We start from the raw sequence: 21859 nt of genomic DNA, 5'->3' as shown, positions 1-21859 counted from the left end.
GCGCAGGTTGACTCTGTGGTTAAGAAAGCATATGGTGTATAGGCCTCCATCAATCGTGGATTCGAATTTAGGAGCCGAGAGGTAATGTTGCAACTATAGAGGACCCTGGTCAGACCCCACTTGGAGTACTGTGCTCAGTTCTGATCGTCTCACTGCAGGAAGCAAGTGGATGCCATAGAAAGGGTGCAGAGGAGATTTACAAGGATGTTGCCTGGATTGGGGAGCATGCCTTTATGAGAATAGGTTGAGTGAACTCAGCCTTTTCTCCTTGGAGCGACGGAGGATGAGAGGTGACCTGGTAGAGGTGTATAAGACGATGAGAGGAACTGATTGTGTGGATAGTCAGAGGCTTTTTCCCCAGGGCTGAAATGGTTGCCACAAGAGGACACAGGTTTAAGTTGCTGGGGAGTAGGTACGGAGGAGATGTCAGGGATAGGTTTTTCACTCAGAGAGTGGTGAGTGCCTGGAATGGGCTGCCAGCAACAATGGTGGAGGCGGATACAATAGGGTCTTTTAAGAGACTTTTGGATAGGTACATGGAGCTTAGAAAAATAGAGGGCTATAGGTAAGCCTAGTAATTTCTAAGGTAGGGGCATATTCAGCACAACTTTGTGGGCCGAAGGGCCTGTATTGTGCTGTAGATTCTCTATGTTATTATGGAGTAGAGGCAGCACTGATGGAAGCACTCGAGCAACTGGATTTGCTTGCAGTACAAGACACAGGCTTCAGAGCCGTACAGCAGTGTTGTGAAGACAGCAGACCTATGCACCTGGATTTTTGTGGACAGACGCAGCTGGTGGTTCGTCCACATATTTCTGAAGGGGCTCGAAGACAAGTGAGTCCAGGGCTGGATGTCCTGCTCACTTAAGGACGATGAAGTGTCTCCCACAGCATCTCGTTTCCAGATGTTGTGATCACCGTAGGACCACTGTTTGGCTTGCCATGCAGAGGTCACTCACATATGGTCTTCTCCTGCAGTTCAAGCGGCATCCCTGTTCCCTGCGTTCGGTGCTCCCGATGCGGCCTTCTATATATTGGCGAGACCCGACGCAGACTGGGAGACCGTTTCGCTGAACACCTACGCTCTGTCCGCCAGAGAAAGCAGGATCTCCCAGTGGCCACACATTTTAATTCCACATCCCATTCCCATTCTGACATGTCTATCCACTACCTCCTCTACTGTCAAGATGAAGCCACACTCAGGTTGGAGGAACAACACCTTATATTCTGTCTGGATAGCCTCCAACCTGATGGCATGAACATTGACTTCTCTAACTTCCGCTAATGCCCCACCTCCCCCCGTACCCCATCCGGTATTTATTTATTTATATACACACATTCTTTTTCTTTGTCTCCTTTTCCTCCCTCTGTCCCTCTCACTATACCTCTTGCCCATCTTCTGGGCTTACCCCCCTCCCCCTTTTCTTTTTCCCTAGGCCTCCTGTCCCATGATCCTCTCATATCCCTTTTGCCAATCCACTGTCCAGCTCTTGGCTCCATCCCTCCCCCTCCTGTCTTCTCCTATCATTTCGGATCTCCTCCTCTCCTTCCACTTTCAAATCTCTTACTAGCTCTTCTTTCAGCTAGTCTGATGAAGGATCTTGGCCCGAAACGTTGACCATACCTCTTCCTAGAGATGCTACCTGGCCTGCTGCTTTCACCAGCAACTTTTATGTGTGTTGCTTGAAATTCCAGCATCTGCAGATTTCCTCGTGTTTGCATCCCTGTTCTTTCTGAGTTTGCTATGTCATGGCACGACTGAGTAACTAAGTGGGCAGGCTGGGCTCCAGCCTTATGGTTGCCACAGTTTTCGCAGCTCACTGTGGAATGCCCCCGGCCTAAAGAGTGGAATCTGATCCTCAGTATAAGCCTACGCAGTGCAGGCAGGAAGAAAAGCCCTACAGCGATGGAGAAGGGGGCGAAACGACAGGTGCGGGCGAAACAACAGGTGCTGGATGACATTGGAAGTCACAGTCTCAACTTTGCATGTAGGCGGCTCAGACCCATGGGTCAACTGTCTGTTGACCTGAGGCAACAACAATATTCGGCAGCCCTCTGGGTGACCAAGCAGCCCTCTTCAGGTATAACACGGCTTGCTCCAAATGAAGATGGAGCTGGAAAAGGTGGTGCCCCAAAAAAGAAACACACATTTCAAAATTGTGTGCTGGAATGTGCGCACAATGCAAGACATTGTGGCATGAGAACTAGCTCAGCTGGCTATTGACATTGCTGTTATAAGTGAAGTACATTTACCAGATCAAGGACCCTTGATAGAGCATGGTACAGGCTACACTTTCTTCTGGTCAGGCAGAAGACGCAACAAGAACAGCTTCTCAGGGGTGGGCTTCATGATCAAAAACACCATTGTCAATAAGTTTCAAAGCCTACCAGTTGGACGATCTGATCGATTCATTTCCCTGCAACTCCCACTGCAAGACAATCAATTTGTCACCCTGTAAATGTATATGCTCCCACATTGCACAGACTCTGTTGTCAAAGAGATACACAGTTAGGTGAAAGATCCAGTCCCAAATGACCTACGCAAAGCTGTAGTTGTCTATCTGTACAAGATCAAAGGGGAAATCGATTGCTCAAACTACAGAGTTGTTGCCCTGTTACCCACTGCCGGGAAGATCCTTGCCAGAATCATCTCTACCATTGCCGAAGGCAACCTCACAGAGTCAATGCGGATTCAGAGCGAACAGAGGCACATCTGACGTGATCTTCATGCTGAACCAGATACAGAAGAAGTATCGTGAACAGAACATAGGACTGTATAGTCAGGGATTGACACAGTCAGCTACGATGGTCTCAGGAAGATTCTGTCGAAGCTCAGCTGTCCCCTGAAGTGCCTCACCATCCTTCTGCAGCTCCATTAAGGACCAAAGCAGTCAGGTTAAACACAATGGTGACCTGTCTGACCCATTCCCCATCAGTACCAGCATGAAACAAGGCTGTGTTTTGGCACCAACGCCCTTTGTCATCCTTTCCAGCATGTTACTGCGGGAAACGAAAGAGACACCTTGGAGAGCATCTACATTTAGTTCCGCACAGACTGAAGTACATACAACTCCACTGCCTTCACGCCCAACAAAAACCATGCTGGAGCCCATTCTCGAGCTACTATGTGTGGACAACTGTGCTCTCCTCACAACACATAGCAGATGGGTTACAGGCTGCAGTCACTCAGTTTGACAAGGCTGCAAGGACATTCAGGTAAATGGTCAGTCTGAAGAAAACAATGATGCTCAGAAGCCCCCTCGTGGCGTTTACAACCCACCTCGGATAACCATTGACAACCACCCTCACAGTACAGTTGAGCAGTTCACCTATCTCGGCAGCATCATCTCCAACAACGCTATGGTAGTAAGGGACGTTGACAATTGACTCGCCAGAACCAGCAGTGCCTTCAGGCGCCTCCAGAAATGTGTGTGGAAGAACCACCAGCTGCATCTGTCCACAGAAATCCATCTGAACAGGGCTGCCATTGTTACAACACTGCTCCAAGGCTCCGAATCCTGGGTCGTATACCACAAGCAAATCCAGTTGCTTGATCACTTTCATCAGCTTTGACTCCGCTCCACCATGGGTATCAGCTGGCAGGATCATGTCTCCAACAATGAGGTCCTGGAAAAGGCTCAACTTTCAAGCATTGAAGCCACTTTGCTGCTCAAGCAGCTCTGTCGGTCAGGCCATGTATCTTGCATGGACAGCTCCAGGTTACCAAAAGCAGTACTCTCAAGGCAAAAGAGATCATGGTGCCCCGTGCAAGAGATACAAAGACCAACTTAAGCAGCAGCTCTCAGGCAAACTTCAAGGTCAACTAATGGCAGCAGCTGGCTTGTGACAGACACTGCTGGAGAACCCTGATCCATGGAGCAGCCAAGAATTTTGAGTCCAGAAGAGTCAATGCTGAAGAGAAGAGGAGATGCAGGAAGAATCCTACTACCCAAGCGCCCGCATCCCAGCTGTTCCTGTGTCCCTACTGTGCCAGTCTGCAGATCTAGAGTTGTCCTCTACAGTCACCAACAATCATGCCACCCCTCCTGAAGACTCTTCTTCCCTCCTGATCACCGCAAGCAAAGAAGTATCTATCACAGGTGGAAAATGGAACATTGCATACCTTAAAAATAATATGCCCAGAATAAAATGAACTTCAGCTTTGCATATGGTGTACTTTGATAATAAAATTTACTTTGAACATCTCATTCAGGTGGCTGTGTGATAGAATGATTGCAAGTGGATTCCAGAGGATGTGGCTTTGCTGGGTCATCTTGATTCACAATTTATATTCTTGCAATAATTGCAACTTAAGCAACATTTCATTCCTCTGACCTGCTTTAACTCATTCATATCCTTGTTCACAAAACCATTTCACAATTTGCTGAATAGTGACATCTTCGGATTAAAAGAACTTGTTCTATTAAAATTCTGGCCAATATACAAAATAATAGACAATGGCGTTTTAATTTGCTATTGCTTCAGGACTTGGACTTTGTTAACTTTATAAATGAACAGATTGATCTTTTTTTTACAATTAACTATGCAGAGGATATTTCTGTCAACATTCTTTGGGACACTTTTAAAGCTTATATTCGTGGTCAGATTATCTTGTATTCTGCTGCTTTGAGGAAGAAGCTGAAGCAGGAGGAGTTGGTAATTGTGGACAAGATTAAGGAAATTGATAAGAAATATGTTATAGCTCCTTCTGAGGAGTTATATAAACCAAGAACTGAACTTCAAATGGAACACAGTTTATTACTCTTGTCCTCGATTGTAAACCAATTAAAGAAAACAAGAAGTGAATTTTATGTACACAGTGACAAAATTGGCAAACTGTTGGCTAATCAACTGAAGTCTAATTATGCTAAATCTCAAATTAATCAGATTTATAATCAAAATGATCGACTGATACTTGATCATGTGGGGATTAATCAAACCTTCTGTGATTTTTACTCTTCCTTATATCAATCAGAGTCTCCTCGAGATTCTAAATATATGAATGATTTTTTAGATAATTTAGACTTCCCTGAGATTTCACAGGATATGTCTTCTATGTTAAGATACTCCCATTACCATGGATGAGATTAAGAATGTTATTTTCTCTATGAATTTGGGGAAAGCTCCTGGCCCTGATGGGTTTACCGTAGAATTTTATAAATGTTTTGCTCCTTCATTAATCCCTTGGCTCTGTAGGGTTTTTGAGGCTTCATTAAAACTTGGTAAACTTCCTGAATCTTTCAATAGAGCGTCAATTTCTCTAACATTAAAGAAGGATAAAGATCCTGCTCAATGTGCATCTTATAGACCAATATCTTTATTAAATGTTGATTCTAAAGTTTTTTCTAAGTTATTAGCAAATAGATTAGAAAAAGTACTTCCTTCTATTATTTCGGAAGACCAAACGGGTTTTATTAAAGGTCGTTACTCTTTTTATAATATTCGCACACTGTTAAATATCGTTTATACTCCCTCACAAAATGTTCCTGAGTGCGTTATCTCTTTAGATGCTGAGAAAGCTTTTGATAGAGTAGAGTGGCCTTATTTATTTAAGGTGCTTGAAATGTTTAATTTTAGCTCGAAATTTATATCCTGGATTAAACCGTTATATCATTCTCCTGTGGCCTTGGTCCGTACTAACTCTTTAAATTCACCTTTTTTCCCTCTTTTTCGAGGTACTCGACAAGGTTGTCCTCTTAGTCCCTTATTATTTGATATTGCATTAGAACCTCTTGCAATTGCCATTCGAGAATCTCCAAATATTACTGGGATAACTCGGGGCTTAAAGTCCCATAAAATATCACTATAAAATATCCCATAAAATAACTCTATGCTGATGATTTACTTTTATATATTTCTAATCCTCAAAAATCCATCCCGGCTGTTTTAGAGCTATTAGCACAATTTGGTCTTTTTTCAGGTTATAAATTAAATCTTAGTAAGAGTGAACTCTTTCCGATTAATAAACAACTTCCCTTATATTATAAATTTCCATTTAAATTGATTAATAATTATTTTTCATATCTTGGGATTAAAATTACTTGTAAATACAAAGATTTATTTAAGACTAACTTTTTACCATTAATAGACCATATTATTCAACTTCCATCTAAATGGTTTCCTTTATATTTAACTTTGATTGGTCGTATTAATGCAGTTAAGATGTTTTTTTTGCCAAAATTTTTATATATATTTCAGGCATTACCAATCTTTGTTCCAAAATCTTTTTTTGACAAAGTTGACTCTAAAATTTCTTCATTTATTTGGCAGAATAAAAACCCGAGACTGGGTAAAATACATTTACAGAAAGCTAAGAGAGATGGAGGCTTAGCATTACCTAACTTTAGATTTTATTATTGGGCAATTAATATTCAACATATGAAATTCTGGTTACTTGACCAGGATATACCATCCATTCCTAAATGGGTAGCATTGGAATTACAATCTGTTCAGGGTTTTACATTTGGTTCTATTTTAGGTTCCTCTCTTCCTTTTGATTTGAAACGCCTTAAACAGGTGTCTAACCCGATAGTTAAATATACCTTACGTATTTGGTTTCAATTCAGAAAATTTTTTGATCTTAATCAATTTGGGTTAGCGATTCCTATTTTAGGTAACATATTTTTTCCTCCCTCTTTTACGGATCGTGCTTTTCAAATTTGGAAGACTAAGGGTATTTCACGGTTTTTGGATTTATTTTTAGATGGTTCCCTTATGTCTTTTGAACAATTATCTAATAAATATAACTTATCAAGAATATATTTTTTTTAGATATCTACAAGTTAGAAATTTCCTAAGTACTATACTTTCTTCCTTTCCAATGCTTCCTCCTACATACATTTTAGATACTATAATTAACCTTAATCCATGTCAGAAAGGTGCATCGGCTATGATTTATAATATTATTATGAAACTTAGGAAAGCTCCATTTGATAAGATTAGGGTAGATTGGGAACAGGAATTGGGGTTTACCATTAACCGTGGATGACTGGGGACAGATTTTACAATTAGTCAATACTTTCTCTATCTGTGCTAAACATTCCCTAATTCAATTTAAAGTTGTTCATAGAGCACATATGTCCAAAGATAAGTTAGCACGCTTTTATTCTCATATTAATCCTTTTTGTGATAGATGTCCGGGGCAGATAGCCTCTTTAACTCATATGTTTTGGTCTTGCCCTACTTTGGAAACTTTTTGGAGAGATGTTTTTAATATTATCTCCAAGGTATTGAATATAGATATCTCTCCTCACCCTATTACTGCTATCTTTGGACTACCTAAAATTTCCAGTAATCTTTCTCCTTCAGCCCGTAGAATGATTGCATTTCTTACTTTAATGGTGAAAAGATGTATCTTACAACATTGGAAAGAGCTTAATGCTCCAACTACCTTTTTTTGGTTTTCTCAGACGATATTATGCTTGAATTTGGAGAAAATTAGAAGCAATCTTTATGACTCCTCATTTAGATTTGAACAGACTTGGAGATCTTTTATTCAATATTTTCATTTAATGTAATATATACCCTTCTTGTTTTTTTTTACTGTTTTTAATGGAGGTCGGGATTGAGGACGTGATTTTAAGTTTAACTCTGTTTGGTTTCAAGTTAGCCCATTGCTTTGCTTTGCTTTTAGTTAGTTGCACGGTGGGTTTTTTTTGGGGGGGGGTTTCCTTTTCTCTATTGATATATATATAAAAATTAGTATACTATTATGTTACCTTGGTATGTTATGTTTAAATTACATTGTTTGTAGTATTTTTTTTGTATTAATATCTTCTGTAATTTTATTATATTCTAACAGTGTATTAGTGTCTATATGGCTTACCTTTTTGTATACTTATTCAATAAAAAGATTTAAAAAGAAAAGAAAAGAAAATAACTTGTTTTACCATAAAAAGGGCATTTGGTAACATTGTCATTTTGTTTGTCACACTGAGCACAAGTGATGACTCTTGTGTTTTAAGTAGGACCAAATACCATCAAATTATTTAGTTAAAAGTATTAAATTTATCAGATTAAATGTATCAGTAAACTGTTTAAAATGTAAAGGCAGATTCATATACAAACTACTGCATGCTCTATGTTAAGCAGAGTTTGATTTCACAATCGAAGCTTACCCATCGGCTATTTTGCAGAAGTAATCATAGGCATTTTGTGCATTCAGTGGCAGCCTTGACAACAAATTGTGGAACTCCAGGTCATATCTTCGATTGATGTCATCTCCAATAACAGCAAGTTGCCGCCCTACAAGAGCTGGAGTACTGGTTGTTAAAAGTTAAAAAAGGAATGTAAAAGGGGAAACTCAAATCATGATGCCAAAAGTCTGAAATAAACAACCTGTTGGACAGTTTCAGGTTAGGCAGCATTTGTGGATTAGAGGAAAAAACAGTTAATGTTTCTGGTTAATCACTCTCTCAGAACCATGGTGGGGAAGAAATTCAGTAGTGAAACTCTGAGCTGTGATCAATAGGGCTTCTATCTGCATCTGCTCCATGCCTCACACTTCTGTTCTTAGCACTCCTCTAACCAACAGCAAGAATACTGTCCCATCCACACACTCCAATCTTTAGCTTCCACATTGAATGCATCATGATCTAATTTTCACCACCTTCAAGGTGGTACTGGTAACAGATACATCATCTCTTCTTTCAGCATTCTGAAAAGCTCTCTCCTCTGATTTCATGGTTCAGTTTTCCATCTCCACCAATACCCTTTCGCCCTTCTCACGATACCTGTCCTTTCACCTCTTTCCTGTCATTCAAGAACCTAACCTGCCTACCCTGGTGAAGCAACAGTCCGCTAATTTAATGTATTGCATTTGGTGCGGGAAATAGACCACAGAGCTGTACAATGGGGGGGAAAAGAAACAAACGAAAATTGGGTGACCACTTTGCTCTATTATAGAAACATAAAAAACCTACAGCACAATGCAGGCCCTTCAACTCACAAAGCTGTGCCGAACATGTCCTTACCTTAGAAATTACCTAGGGTTACCCACAGCCTTCTATTTTTCTGAGCTCCATGTACCTGTCCAGGTATCTCTTAAAAGACCCTATCGTATCCACCTCCACCACCATTGCTAGTAGCCCATTCCATGCACTCACGACTCTCTGCGTAAAAACTTACCAGTCATCACCTCCGTAACTACAAACGTTTGTACTTCCAAGCACCTTAAAACTATATCCTCTCGTGCTAGCCATTTCAGCCCTCGGAAAAAGTCTCTGACTATCCACATGATCAAGCCTCTCATCACCTTATACACCTCTATCAGATCACCTCTCATCCTCTGTCATTCCAAGGAAAAAAGCCCGAGTTCACTTAACCTATTCTCATAAGGCATGCGCCCCAATCCAGGCAACATCCTTGTAAACCTCTGCACCCTTTCTACGGTTTCCACATCCTTCCTGTAGTGAGGCAACCAGAGCTCAGCACAGTACTCCAAGTGGGGTCTGACCAGGGTCCTATATAGCTGCAACATTACCTTGCACCTCCTAAACTCAATCCCACGATTGATGAAGGCCAATGCACCATATGCCTTCTTAATCACAGAGTCAACCTGCGCAGCAGCTTTGAGTGTCCTATGGACTCAGACCCCAAGATCCCTCTGATCCTCCACACTGCCAAGAGTCTTACCATTAATACAATATTCTGCCATCATATTTGACCCACCAAAATAAACCACCTCACACTTATCTGGGTTGAACTCCATCACAAACTATTCAGCACTTGACTGATCAAGCCTGAGCTTCAAGCTACTTTTCATTCATTCTGAAATTCATTCTAACTTTCTGATTTGGCCTCTTATGCTTGGCTTTGATTCGATAGTGAAGTTCGATGCATGACATCTCATCTTCTGACTGGGCATGTCACAGCTCTTGAGACTATTTCAAACTCAACAATTTCAGTTGACGAGCAATTTCAGTTGGTATTAGTATTGATCAGTTCTGACGAATGGTTGGTCTATAATCTTAACTGTGCTTCTCTCTCAATACCTGACCATCTGGGCATCCTCAGCATTCTAAATTTCCTTGCTGGATTTGCAGGAACTGGTCACCATCTGTCAATTTCTTAACCTACCCATATCTGTTTGCAGAATGAATCCCTCTCACAACTTGCTAACTTGCCTTTCTATCAGCAAATCTAGCTACAGTACATTCAGTACCTTCGTCCAAGTTATCAACATAGATTACGAACAGTTAATTTCTGTGGTACCCTATTAGTTACTGATGGCCAATCTGAAAATGATCTATCTATTCTTATCATTTTCTCATTTTCTGTTATTAGCCATAACCCTATCCATGCCAATATTATTCACAAAAAAATTGTACCCTTAGCTTGAGTTGTCTCTACCCTAATCCCTCTGTTCACACCATCCCACCCTAGCAATAGGAAACAAGTTTGATTTCAATCTTTTCTTTATGTGCAAACATCTGAAATGGATGTTTCTCTTGATAGACATTGCCCAACCTACTGAGTATATCCAGCATTAATGATTAATTCCAAGAATGTCCTACTTCTATGTCAAACCCAAACATGATTCTATTTGCATGCTTTTATTAAATTAATTTACAACAGCTTAAATTTTTCTCTGAACTCCACAAAATGATCAAAACAAAAACTAAACAAAAATGAGATCCTTTTACTCACGCCATATTAGTTATTCCTGCATGCAATGAAAATGGGTAGGATGAAATGAAATATCTTAATGTTCTTCTGGTTTAGATGGGCAGTAAAAATTTATTGGAACTGCTTTAGGAAACTTCTAAAGTAAACAGCCATAAAACAGATTAACAGCCAGCTGGAGGGAAATGGATCAAGGGAAATCAGCATGGATTTATTCAGGGAAAATTGTGATAGTATTTTTGATGAAGGTACATATAGCGCCGATGACAATAATGCACTGAATATGGTGTACACCAACCTCTGAAACCTTTTGGTGAAGTGCTCTCTAATACCTTAGCAGCAAAGTGGTAGGAGATAGCAATAAAAGGACATTGATATCATATCTACATATCAAAACAGTTATAATGTATGGTTGTTTTCTGACTGGAGGAAGATGAATAGTAGCATTTCCCAGGGATTGGCATCAGGGCATTTTTTTGGCGGGGGGGGTCTACTGTATATTAATATCTATATCGAGGTTGCTTCTATTATGAATTGTATTCATTTAGCATTTGCACCTATATCAAACCTTTAAGTTGACATATTATGCCAATATTTACCTATCAGTAGGCTGATGCATGCCGGTTATCTCTGGATCATCTGGAAGCTCCCCTTGTTCCTCCCTCTCTGTGCAGTACCGGAAGAATACATAACTCCTGAAGACATCTTCGGTCTCTTCCACAACATCTAATTCTAGAAGCACAAACAGTACACTGTTGCATTGTAACAGGTGCTGGTTTTATATTTGTTTTTTTCAATTATGAGCAGAAAGTCTTTTGATATACATCCTTGACTAATGTATTGTTTCACAGCATTTAAAGCAAATTGTACTTGTATTAAATATAGCTTTACACAAGACAACAAATTCCTTCATATTCAAATTACTTAGTTTTCCCCAAAACTGATAATCTGCGCAAAAAACTGTTGACAGGCTATTCAAACAATATTAACGTTCCAATAAGATGTAAATTTAGCCTACACCTCCACCTCAGATGGGTACAAGTGATTTTCTAGCTCCATTTCAAAAGGAATATTTCAGGCATTTTTGGTCAGCACTTGTTACTAAATAACCCAAAAAAAGAGCTAGCCTTTATCACATTCTTTGCAAGACCTCCTGTGCAGAATTTAGCTGCTATATTTCTCATGATACATTAGTAACTACACTTCAAAGGTACTTTGACTGTAAAGCATATTGGAACAGCTTAACAGGATAGTCACAACAGAAATACAACCTTCTCTTTCATGATCCTTCTGTTGGTACACTTAATCTTTAAATAGGCACAATTACACTAAGCTGAAGTACATGACATGTCCTGACCTCCTTAGATTACTAGATAAATTGTACAATAGAATTTCTGTAATGAAACTGATGATAAATGGATCCAGAGTTAAGATCCTGTGAAATGTATGAGAAATAAACTTTAATGATATTATAACTGTTGTATCTCATTAACATTTTGTATGAACTTTGATAAGTCTCATGTTGGAATTGGTTTATTATTGTCACATGTACAAGATACAGTGAAAAGCTGGTCTTGCATACTGCTCATAGATTAATTCATGAAAATAATAACAATGTAGAATAAAGTAAAATAGCTACATAAAAAGCACAGTGCAGGTCAAAACATATCTGTGATCCATGGTCCATACCAACCATTATTGCCCTTCAACACTAATCCAATTTGCTAGCAAATGGTCTGTAATCTTCTCCACCTTGGCAATTCAAATATTCATCCAGATCAGGCATTCCCAACTTTTTTTTTAAAAAATGCCATGGACCCCTACCATTATCTGTGGGGTCTGTGGACCCCAGATTGGGAACCCCAGATCTAGATACTGAACTGTTGTAAGTATTTGGTTCTGCCATCCACTCAGACAGCACATTTCAGATTCCAACCACTCTTTGGATGTGGGGGTGGGTGGAATCTTTATCCTCCAAGCCTTTTCCTCTAATTTTTAAGGCAAGTTTCCTCCTATTAAATGCTGATGCTGGATATCTGAAACAGAAGTAGTAGAAAATGCTGAAAAGTCACAGTTCAAGTAGTAATCTGGAAGGAAAGAAAAATTATAATCAACATTTCAAACCACATGTCTGAACCATTAACTATTTCTTTTTCCACAGATGCTAGCTGAACTACTGTGTGTTTCCAGTATTTTCTGGTTTGTTTCTTATTATGTATTCTAACCATGCCCATGGAAATATTGTATATTTTAAATCAGGTTCTCCTTCAGGTCCTTCTGCTCCAAGGAAAACAAAACCAGTCTCTCCTCATACCAAAGTGCCCCACTCTGGGAAGTGTTCTGGTGACTCTCCTCTGTCTTCAATTCAACTGCAAAAAAACAGAATTGCACAGTACTCCAGCTACAGTCCAACCAGTATTTTATACAGCTATACAACAAATTCCCTGTCCTTGTACTCTGACACCTCAGTTATTGAGCCTAGCAACACATACATCTTCAGACCTTATCTACTCATGATGCCAATTTCAGCAATCTTTGGACTTGTATAAAGACCCTATTGCTTAATATTTCTTCAGATTGTAAAAATCATTGGACATGCCCTTAGTTCTTCCAAAGTGCATTATTTCACACTTATCCAGATTAAACTCCACCTGCCCATTTTACAAACTGATTAATATCTCCTGACAATCCACGACTACTAATTTCCGTGTCATCTTTAAGCTTACAAATCACATCTCTGACATTCACAGCCAAATCATTAACACATATGACAAGCAGCAATAGTTGCAGCACCATCCTTATAGTGCACCACAGGCTCATAATCACAAAAATTATGAGCTTCACCTTTCATCTCCATCACCAAGCTAACTTAGGCTCCAATCTATTAACCCACTCTAAACATCTGGATTAGTTTCCCACATGGAATCTTGTCAAGGGCCTTACTGAAGATTACTGCAAGACTACAACTGCACTGACTTCAACATCTTTTGTTCCCCTTCAAAATTCATTCAGGACTTTCCCTTAATTAAATCAAGGTGACCATCTTCATTAGTAACTGTTCTTTCAAGTGTAGGTTAATCCTGCCCATGAAGACTTGTTCCAATAACTTCCTTACCAGTGATGTTAGATTCACAAATCAAGCTTACTTCTGCTGTCCATCTTGGATAAAAGATTCCACATTTGGTATCATCATCAGCACCTTATCTGTAACTACTAAAGGTTTTAAAAATTTCTCCTGTACCTCCAATAACAACTTACTATACAGTTATTAAGATCCAGCCGATTTAACTATCTTTAGGCCTGCGAAGGCACCTAATAACTCCTTCTCTTTAGTGAGATGTACTGAAATTTACCCTATCGATTCTCAAGATACTACTGCCTTCTTCCTTAGTGCATTCTGACAAATATTCATTTAAGATCTCATTGAGATTTTCTGACTCCATACACAATTTACAATTCTGATCCCTAATAGGCAGTATAATAAATAATACAGTATACATTAGTAATTTCCTTAGATGCCAGTGATATTTCACTTCTTCATTGCCTTCCTGATCCCTTTTCCAATCCTCTTTCTTACCATTCTTTTACTTCCTAAACTGCAGAGGAGCCTCTGGTGCATTCAGTCCTCTGTCAGATACAGCGGCATGCAAAAGTTTGGGCACCTCGGTCAAAATTTCTGTTACTGTGAATAGCTAAGTGAGTAAAAGATGAACTGATTTCCAAAAGGCATAGAGTTAAAGATGACACATTTCTTTAATATTTTAAGCAAGATTACTTTTTTATTTCCAACTTTTACAGTTTCAAAATAACAAAAAAAAAGGGCCTGAAGCAAAAGTTTGGGCACACTGCATGGCAGTACTTAGTAACACCCTCTTTGGCAAGTATCACAGCTTGTAAACACTTTCTGTAGCCAGCTAAGAGTCTTTCAATTCTTGTTTGGGGGATTTTCACCTTCCTTGCAAAAGGCTTCCAGTTCTGTGAGATTCTTGGGCCGTCTTGCATGCACTGCTATTTTGAGGTCTATCCACAGATTTTCGGTGATTTTTAGGTCGTGGGACTGTGAGGGCCATGGCAAAACCTTCAGCTTGCACCTCTTAAGGTAGTCCATTGTGGATTTTGAGGTGTGTTAAGGATCATTATAGAAACATAGAAAGTAGGTGCAGGAGTAGGCCATTCGGCCCTTCGAGCCTGCACCGCCATTTATTATGATCATGGCTGATCATCCAACTCCGAACCCTGCCCCAGCCTTCCCTCCATACCCCCTGACCCCCGTAGCCACAAGGGCCATATCTAACTCCCTCTTAAATATAGCCAATGAACTGGCCTCAACTGTTTCCTGTGGCAGAGAATTCCACAGATTCACCACTCTCTGTGTGAAGAAGTTTTTCCTAATCTCGGTCCTAAAAGGCTTCCCCTTTATCCTCAAACTGTGACCCCTCGTTCTGGACTTCCCCAACATCGGGAACAATCTTCCTGCATCTAGCCTGTCCAATCCCTTTAGGATTTTATACGTTTCAATCAGATCCCCCCTCAATCTTCTAAATTCCAATGAGTACAAGCCCAGTTCATCCAGTCTTTCTTCATATGAAAGTCCTGCCAACCCAGGAATCAATCTGGTGAACAACAGGAATTCTGCAGATGCTGGAAATTCAAGCAACATACATCAAAGTTGCTGGTGAACGCAGCAGGCCAAGCAGCATCTATAGGAAGAGGCGCAGTCGACGTTTCAGGCCGAGACCCTTCGTCAGGGTCTCGGCCTGAAACGTCGACTGCGCCTCTTCCTATAGATGCTGCTTGGCCTGCTGCGTTCACCAGCAACTTTGATGTATGTTGAATCAATCTGGTGAACCTTCTTTGTACTCCCTCTATGGCAAGGATGTCTTTCCTCAGATTAGGGGACCAAAACTGCACACAATACTCCAGGTGTGGTCTCACCAAGGCCTTGTACAACTGCAGTAGTATCTCCCTGCTCCTGTACTCGAATCCTCTCGCTATAAATGCCAGCATACCATTTGCCTTTTTCACCGCCTGCTGTACCTGCATGCCCACTTTCAATGACTGGTGTATAATGACACCCAGGTCTCGTTGCACCTCCCCTTTTCCAAATCGGCCACCATGGCAGATAATAATCTGTTTTCCTATTTTTGCCACCAAAGTGGATAACTTCACATTTATCTACATTAAATTGCATCTGCCATGAATTTGCCCACTCACCCAACCTATCCAAGTCACTCTGCATCCTCTTAGCATCCTCCTCACAGCTAACACTGCCACCCAGCTTCGTGTCATCCGCAGACTTGGAGATGCTGCATTTAATTCCCTCATCCAAGTCATTAATATATATTGTAAACAACTGGGGTCCCAGCACTGAGCCTTGCGGTACCCCACTAGTCACCGCCTGCTATTCTGAAACGGTCCCGTTTATTCCCACTCTTTGCTTCCTGTCTGCTAACCAATTCTCCATCCACACCAATACTTTACCCCCAATACCGTGTGCTTTAAGTTTGCACACTAATCTCCTGTGTGGGACCTTGTCAAAAGCCTTTTGAAAATCCAAATATACCACATCCACCGGTTCTCCCCTATCCACTCTACTAGTTACATCCTCAAAAAATTTTATGAGATTCGTCAGACATGATTTTCCTTTCACAAATCCATGCTGACTTTGTCTGATGATTTCACCGCTTTCCAAATGTGTTGTTATCACATCTTTGATAACTGACTCCAGCAGTTTCCCCACCACCGATGTTAGGCTAACCGGTCTATAATTCCCCGGTTTCTCTCTCCCTCCTTTTTTAAAAAGTGGGGTTACATTAGCCACCCTCCAATCCTCAGGAACTAGTCCAGAATCTAACGAGTTTTGAAAAATTATCACTAATGCATCCACTATTTCTTGGGCTACTTCCTTAAGCACTCTAGGATGCAGACCATCTGGCCCTGGGGATTTATCTGCCTTCAATCCCTTCAATTTACCTAACACCACTTCCCTACTAACATGTATTTCGCTCATTTCCTCCATCTCACTGGACCCTCTTTCCCCTACTATTTCTGGAAGATTATTTATGTCCTCCTTAGTGAAGACAGAACCAAAGTAATTATTCAATTGGTCTGCCATGTCCTTGCTCCCCATAATCAATTCACTTGTTTCTGTCTGTTTACCAGTCTTTTCCTTTTTACATATCTATAAAAGCTTTTACAGTCAGTTTTTATGTTCCCTGCCAGTTTTCTCTCATATCTTTTTTCCCCTTCCTAATTAAGCCCTTTGTCCTTCTCTGCTGAACTCTGAATTTCTCCCAGTCCTCAGGTGAGCCACTTTCTCTGGCTAATTTGTATGCTTCTTCTTTGGAATTGATACTATCCCTAATTTCTCTTGTCAGCCATGGGTGCACTACCTTCCTTGATTTATTCTTTTGCCAAACTGGGATGAACAATTGTTGTAGTTCATCCATGCAACCTTTAAATGCTTGCCATTGCATATCCACCGTCAATCCTTTAAGTGTCATTTGCCAGTCTATCTTAGCTAATTCACGTCTCATACCTTCAAAGTTACCCCTCTTTAAGTTCAGAACCTTTGTTTCTGAATTATCTATGTCACTCTCCATCTTAATGAAGAATTCCACCATATTATGGTCACTTTTACCCAAGGGGCCTCTCACGACAAGATTGCTAATTAACCCTTCCTCATTGCTCAAAACCCAGTCCAGAATAGCCTGCTCTCTAGTTGGTTCCTCGACATGTTGGTTCAAAAAACCATCCCGCATACATTCCAAGAAATCCTCTTCCTCAGCACCTTTACCAATTTGGTTCACCCAATCTACATGTAGATTGAAGTCACCCATTATAACTGCTGTTCCTTTATTGCACACATTTCTAATTTCCTGTCTAATACCATGTCCGACCTCACTACTACTGTTAGGTGGCCTGTACACAACTCCCACCAGCGTCTTCTGCCCCTTAGTGTTACGCAGCTCTACCCATATCGATTCCACATCTTCCCGGCTTATGTCCTTCCTTTCTATTGCATTAATCTCTTCTTTAACCAGCAACGCCACCCCACCTCCCCTTCCTTCATGTCTATCCCTCCTGAATATTGAATATCCCTGAACGTTGAGCTCCCATCCTTGGTCCCCCTGGAGCCATGTCTCTGTGATTCCCAACTATATCATAATCATTAATAACAATCTGCACTTTCAATTCATCCACCTTGTTACGAATGCTCCTTGCATTGACACACAAAGCCTTCAGGCACTCTTTTACAACTCTCTTAGCCCTTATACAATTATGTTGAAAAGTGACCCTTTTTAATGCTTGCCCTGGATTTGTCAGCCTGCCACTTTTACTTTTCTATCCTGTTGTAGAAGCCATCCTCTTTTTACCTTCGGCTTTTTTTTTCCACAGACGGTGTGATGTTTGCTTCCAGAATTTGCTGGTATTCAATTGAATTTATTCTTCCCTCTACCAGTGAAATGTTCCCCGTGCACTGCAGATCATGGTCTTTATTGGGGGCTTTGTAATTGCATACTTAGTGGATGGAGGGTGTGGATATTTTTTTGAGGAAGTGGCTGAGGGTGGGAGAGGGTCTTTGCTTTGCTGCTGCCTGTGCGTGGGAGGGGAGAGTTGAGGGGGGGTGGGGCTTTGGGATTCTAACATTTTTTAACAGTCACTTATTCTTTGGGGCACTTCTGTTTTTGTGGATGTCTGCAAAGAACAAGAAAGTATTGGGAAAAAAACTATTGGATACCACTGGACAATTGTTAAATGTGGTAGAAAAGCAAATAAGCACTCCTATGTGGAACAAGAGCAAGCATTCACGAAGTCATGCTCATGGGTGTAAAATATAGAGCCAAGAGCCAACAAAGAAAGTCAAATATCTTATTTCTAAAACAAGTAATTTTTGTAAAAATACTGTAATAAACATAGAAAATGGCATGCCCAGAAATAATCTCAAATTTAGTCTAAATCTAATAGTGGTAACTAGAAGCAAGAGATGCTGCAAATACTCAGGATACAAGTGTGCATCTATGGACAGAGAAAGCTGTTAATGTTTTAGGCTGATGATCCTTCAGAGTGGGGTATAACAGATGCAAAGTAAGTTTTAAAATGTTAAAAGGTCGGGGGGGGGGAGGCAGGTGGTAAGAAAGAACAAAGAGCTTATAATAGAATGAAGGACGCAAATGATAAATAAAATGGGTAAAGAAACACTGAAAGAGGGACCTAAATTAATATAGACTGGACCCACATCTCCTCAGTTATCTCCAATTCTTAAGTAGAAAATGTGTCGATCCTGCTCAACTAGGGCAACTCATAGGTCGTTCTGACCTTCTGAATTGCTTGGTTGAACACTTTCCTATCATTTATATTCCACAAGGGCCCAGTCTGATTTTGGCTTCTTAAAACTTATTTATGCTTTCTTTTACTTCTTGACCAAATTTAATCCTCTTAGGTCATCCAAAGACCCCTCCATGCCTTACCATCGCTGCCCTTACTCCTTCACTGAACATTTCAATCCTTAATTCTGATCAACCAGTCTTTGAACAACTCCAACATCCTATGTGGATTTGTCCAACAGCAGCTGTTCCAAAGCAACACCCATCAGCTCCTGTCGTAATTTGCCCTTCCCCAATTTAATACCTTCCCTCAAAATCCTATTTTATCTTTTTTCATAACTCTTAAAATGTCTATTCCCAAAGGGTTTACCCATTATCAAGTCTATAAACTAACCTGTCTCATTCCAAAAACTAAGTCCAGTATGTTGTCTCCTCCAGTTGGACTCTTCACATAATGTTTCAAGAGTCTCTCATGGATGCACCTGTCTCATTGACTATAGTCCAGTAGCACTTATATCCAGTGTGATGAAGTACTTTGAGAGGTTGGTGATGAAACATTACAACTCTTGCCTGAGGAACAACAAGGATCCACACCAGTTTGCCTACTGTTGCAACGGGTCAACAGCAGATGCCATTTCATTAGCTCTTCACTCAACCCTGGAATATATGGACAGTGAAGATGCATATATCAGGATGCTCGTTATTTACTACAACTTAGCATTCAAAACTATCATCCCCAGGAAACCAATCAACAAGTGTCAAAACCTCTAAAAGTTGCTGGTGAACGCAGCAGGCCAGGCAGCATGTCTAGGAAGAGGTACAGTTGATGTTTCAGGCCAAGACTCTTCATCAGGTCTGGCCTGCTGCGTTCACCAGCAACTTTTATGTGTGTTGCTTGAAATTCCAGCATCTGCAGATTTCCTTGTGTAAGTGTCAACACCTCCTTGGGCATCTGGATCCTCAATTTCGTCACTTGCAGGCCCCAGTCAGTTCAGATTGGCAGCATCTCCTGCACAATCACCAACAACACTTATGCACCACAAAGGCTATGTGTTTAGCTTTCTGTTCTGCAACATCACTGTCGTTGGCCGAATCAAAGGTGTTGACACATGAAGAGTGTTTGATGCCTCTGAGCCTGCATTCACTAGAATTCAGAAGAATGTGGGGTGACCTCATTGAGACCTATTGAATGGTGAAAGGCCTTGATAGAGTGGATGTGGAGAGGATGTTTCTACGGTACGAGAGTCTAAGACCAGAGGACACAGCCTCAGAATAGAGCGGCGTGCTTTTAGAACAAAGATGAGGAGGAATTTCTTTAGCCAGAAAGTGGCCAATCTAGGCCAAGGGCATGAAGGGAGACTGGAAGAAGTCAAGATATTGTGGCTGAGAAGAAATGTCAGAGCAGAGTTGACGGGCCAAATAACCTAATTCTGCTCCTGTATCTTATGGTCTTATGGACAAATCAGCATAGGGGAGGGAGACTGAAAACCTTGCTGAATGGTGCCATAACAACAACAACCTCTCCCTCAATGTCAGCAAAACCAAAGACCTGATTATTGACTACAAGAAAAAGGAAACCCGAGGTACATAAGCCAGTCCTCATCAGGAGTTCAGAGCTGGAGAATAAGAGGATCTGTCCCACGTCCAGCATACAAGTGCCATTACAGACCATAAGACATAGAAGCAGAATTAGGCCATTCAGCCCATCAAGTCTGTTCTGCCATTCCATCATGGCAGATCCTGAATCCCTGTCAACCCCATAGACCTGTTTTTTCACCATATCCTTTGATATCCTGACCAATCAGGAAACTATCAACTTCTGCCTTAAATATACCCATGGATTTGGCCTCCACCACAGTCTGTAGCAGAGCATTCCACAGAGTCACTACTTTCTGGCTAAAGAAATTCCTCCTTACCCGTGTTCTAAAAGGTCACCTCTCAATTTTGAGGCTGTGCCCTCTAGTTCTGGATACCCCCACCATAGGAAACATCCTCTCCATATCCACCTTAACTAGACCTTTCAACATTCGGTAGGTTTCAATGAGATCCCCATGCATTTTTCTAAATTCCAGTGAGTACGGGCCCAAAGCTGGCAAACGCTCCCATCATCCCCATGAACCTTCTCTGGACTCTGTCCAATGTCAACACATCCTTTCTGAGATATGGGCCCCAAAACAGTTAACAATTCTCCAAGTACAGCCCGGCTAGTGTCTTATAAAGACTCAGCATTATCTCTTTGCTTTTATATTCTATTCCCCTTGAAATAAATGTCAACATTGCATTTGCTTTCTTTACCACAGACTCAATTAACCTTAACATACAGTAAATTAACCTTCTTGAAGTCTTGCATGAGGACTCCCAAGTCCCTTTGCACTTCTGAAGTTTGAACTTTCTCCCCATTTAGATAATAGTCCACACTATTCCTTTTATCAAAATGCATTATCGTACATTTCCCAACACCATATTCCATCTGCCACTTTTTTTTGGTTCATTCTTCCAATTTGTTCAAGTCCTGCTGCAATCACATTGCTCTTCAGCACTACCTACATCTCCACCTATCTTCGTATCATCCACAAAGCCTTTTTCTAAATCACTGACAAACAATGTGAAAGGCAGCAGTCCCAGTACTGACACATGAGGAAAACCACAAGTTACTGACAGCCAACCAGAAAAGGCCCCCTTTCTTCCCGCTCGCTGCCTCCTGCTTGTCCGTCATTCCTCTATCCATGCCAGTATCTTTCCTGTAACAGTAACGCCATAGGATTTTATCTTGTTAAACAGCCTCATGTGTGGCACCTATCAAATGTCTTCTGAAAATCCAAGTAAATGACATTCACTGCCTCACCTGTATCCACCCTACTTGTTACTTCCTCGAAGAACTCTAACAGATTTTTCGGGCATGATTTTCC

The 21859-nt window shown here is 40.8% G+C and overlaps 1 protein-coding gene across 4 annotated transcripts in view; it reads right to left on the bottom strand.

The window, feature by feature from the left end:
- The window catches only part of LOC134355577 (bcl-2 homologous antagonist/killer-like), a 132709-nt gene that overhangs the window by 14703 nt on the left and 96147 nt on the right, over nucleotides 1-21859 (bottom strand). For all 4 annotated transcript variants that reach the window (XM_063065649.1, XM_063065648.1, XM_063065651.1 and 1 more), the window contains 2 exons: nucleotides 11223-11355; nucleotides 8118-8261 (listed from right to left, as the gene is read on the bottom strand). In XM_063065649.1, the coding sequence (XP_062921719.1) occupies nucleotides 8118-8261; nucleotides 11223-11355 (277 nt within the window). The remainder of the gene's footprint in view (nucleotides 1-8117; nucleotides 8262-11222; nucleotides 11356-21859) is intronic.

Source organism: Mobula hypostoma, chromosome 13, assembly GCF_963921235.1.
Source record: "Mobula hypostoma chromosome 13, sMobHyp1.1, whole genome shotgun sequence".
Lineage (NCBI taxonomy): Eukaryota > Metazoa > Chordata > Chondrichthyes > Myliobatiformes > Myliobatidae > Mobula > Mobula hypostoma.
The sequence above is the reverse complement of the archived record's forward strand: the minus strand, read 5'-3'. Positions and strand labels throughout refer to the sequence as shown.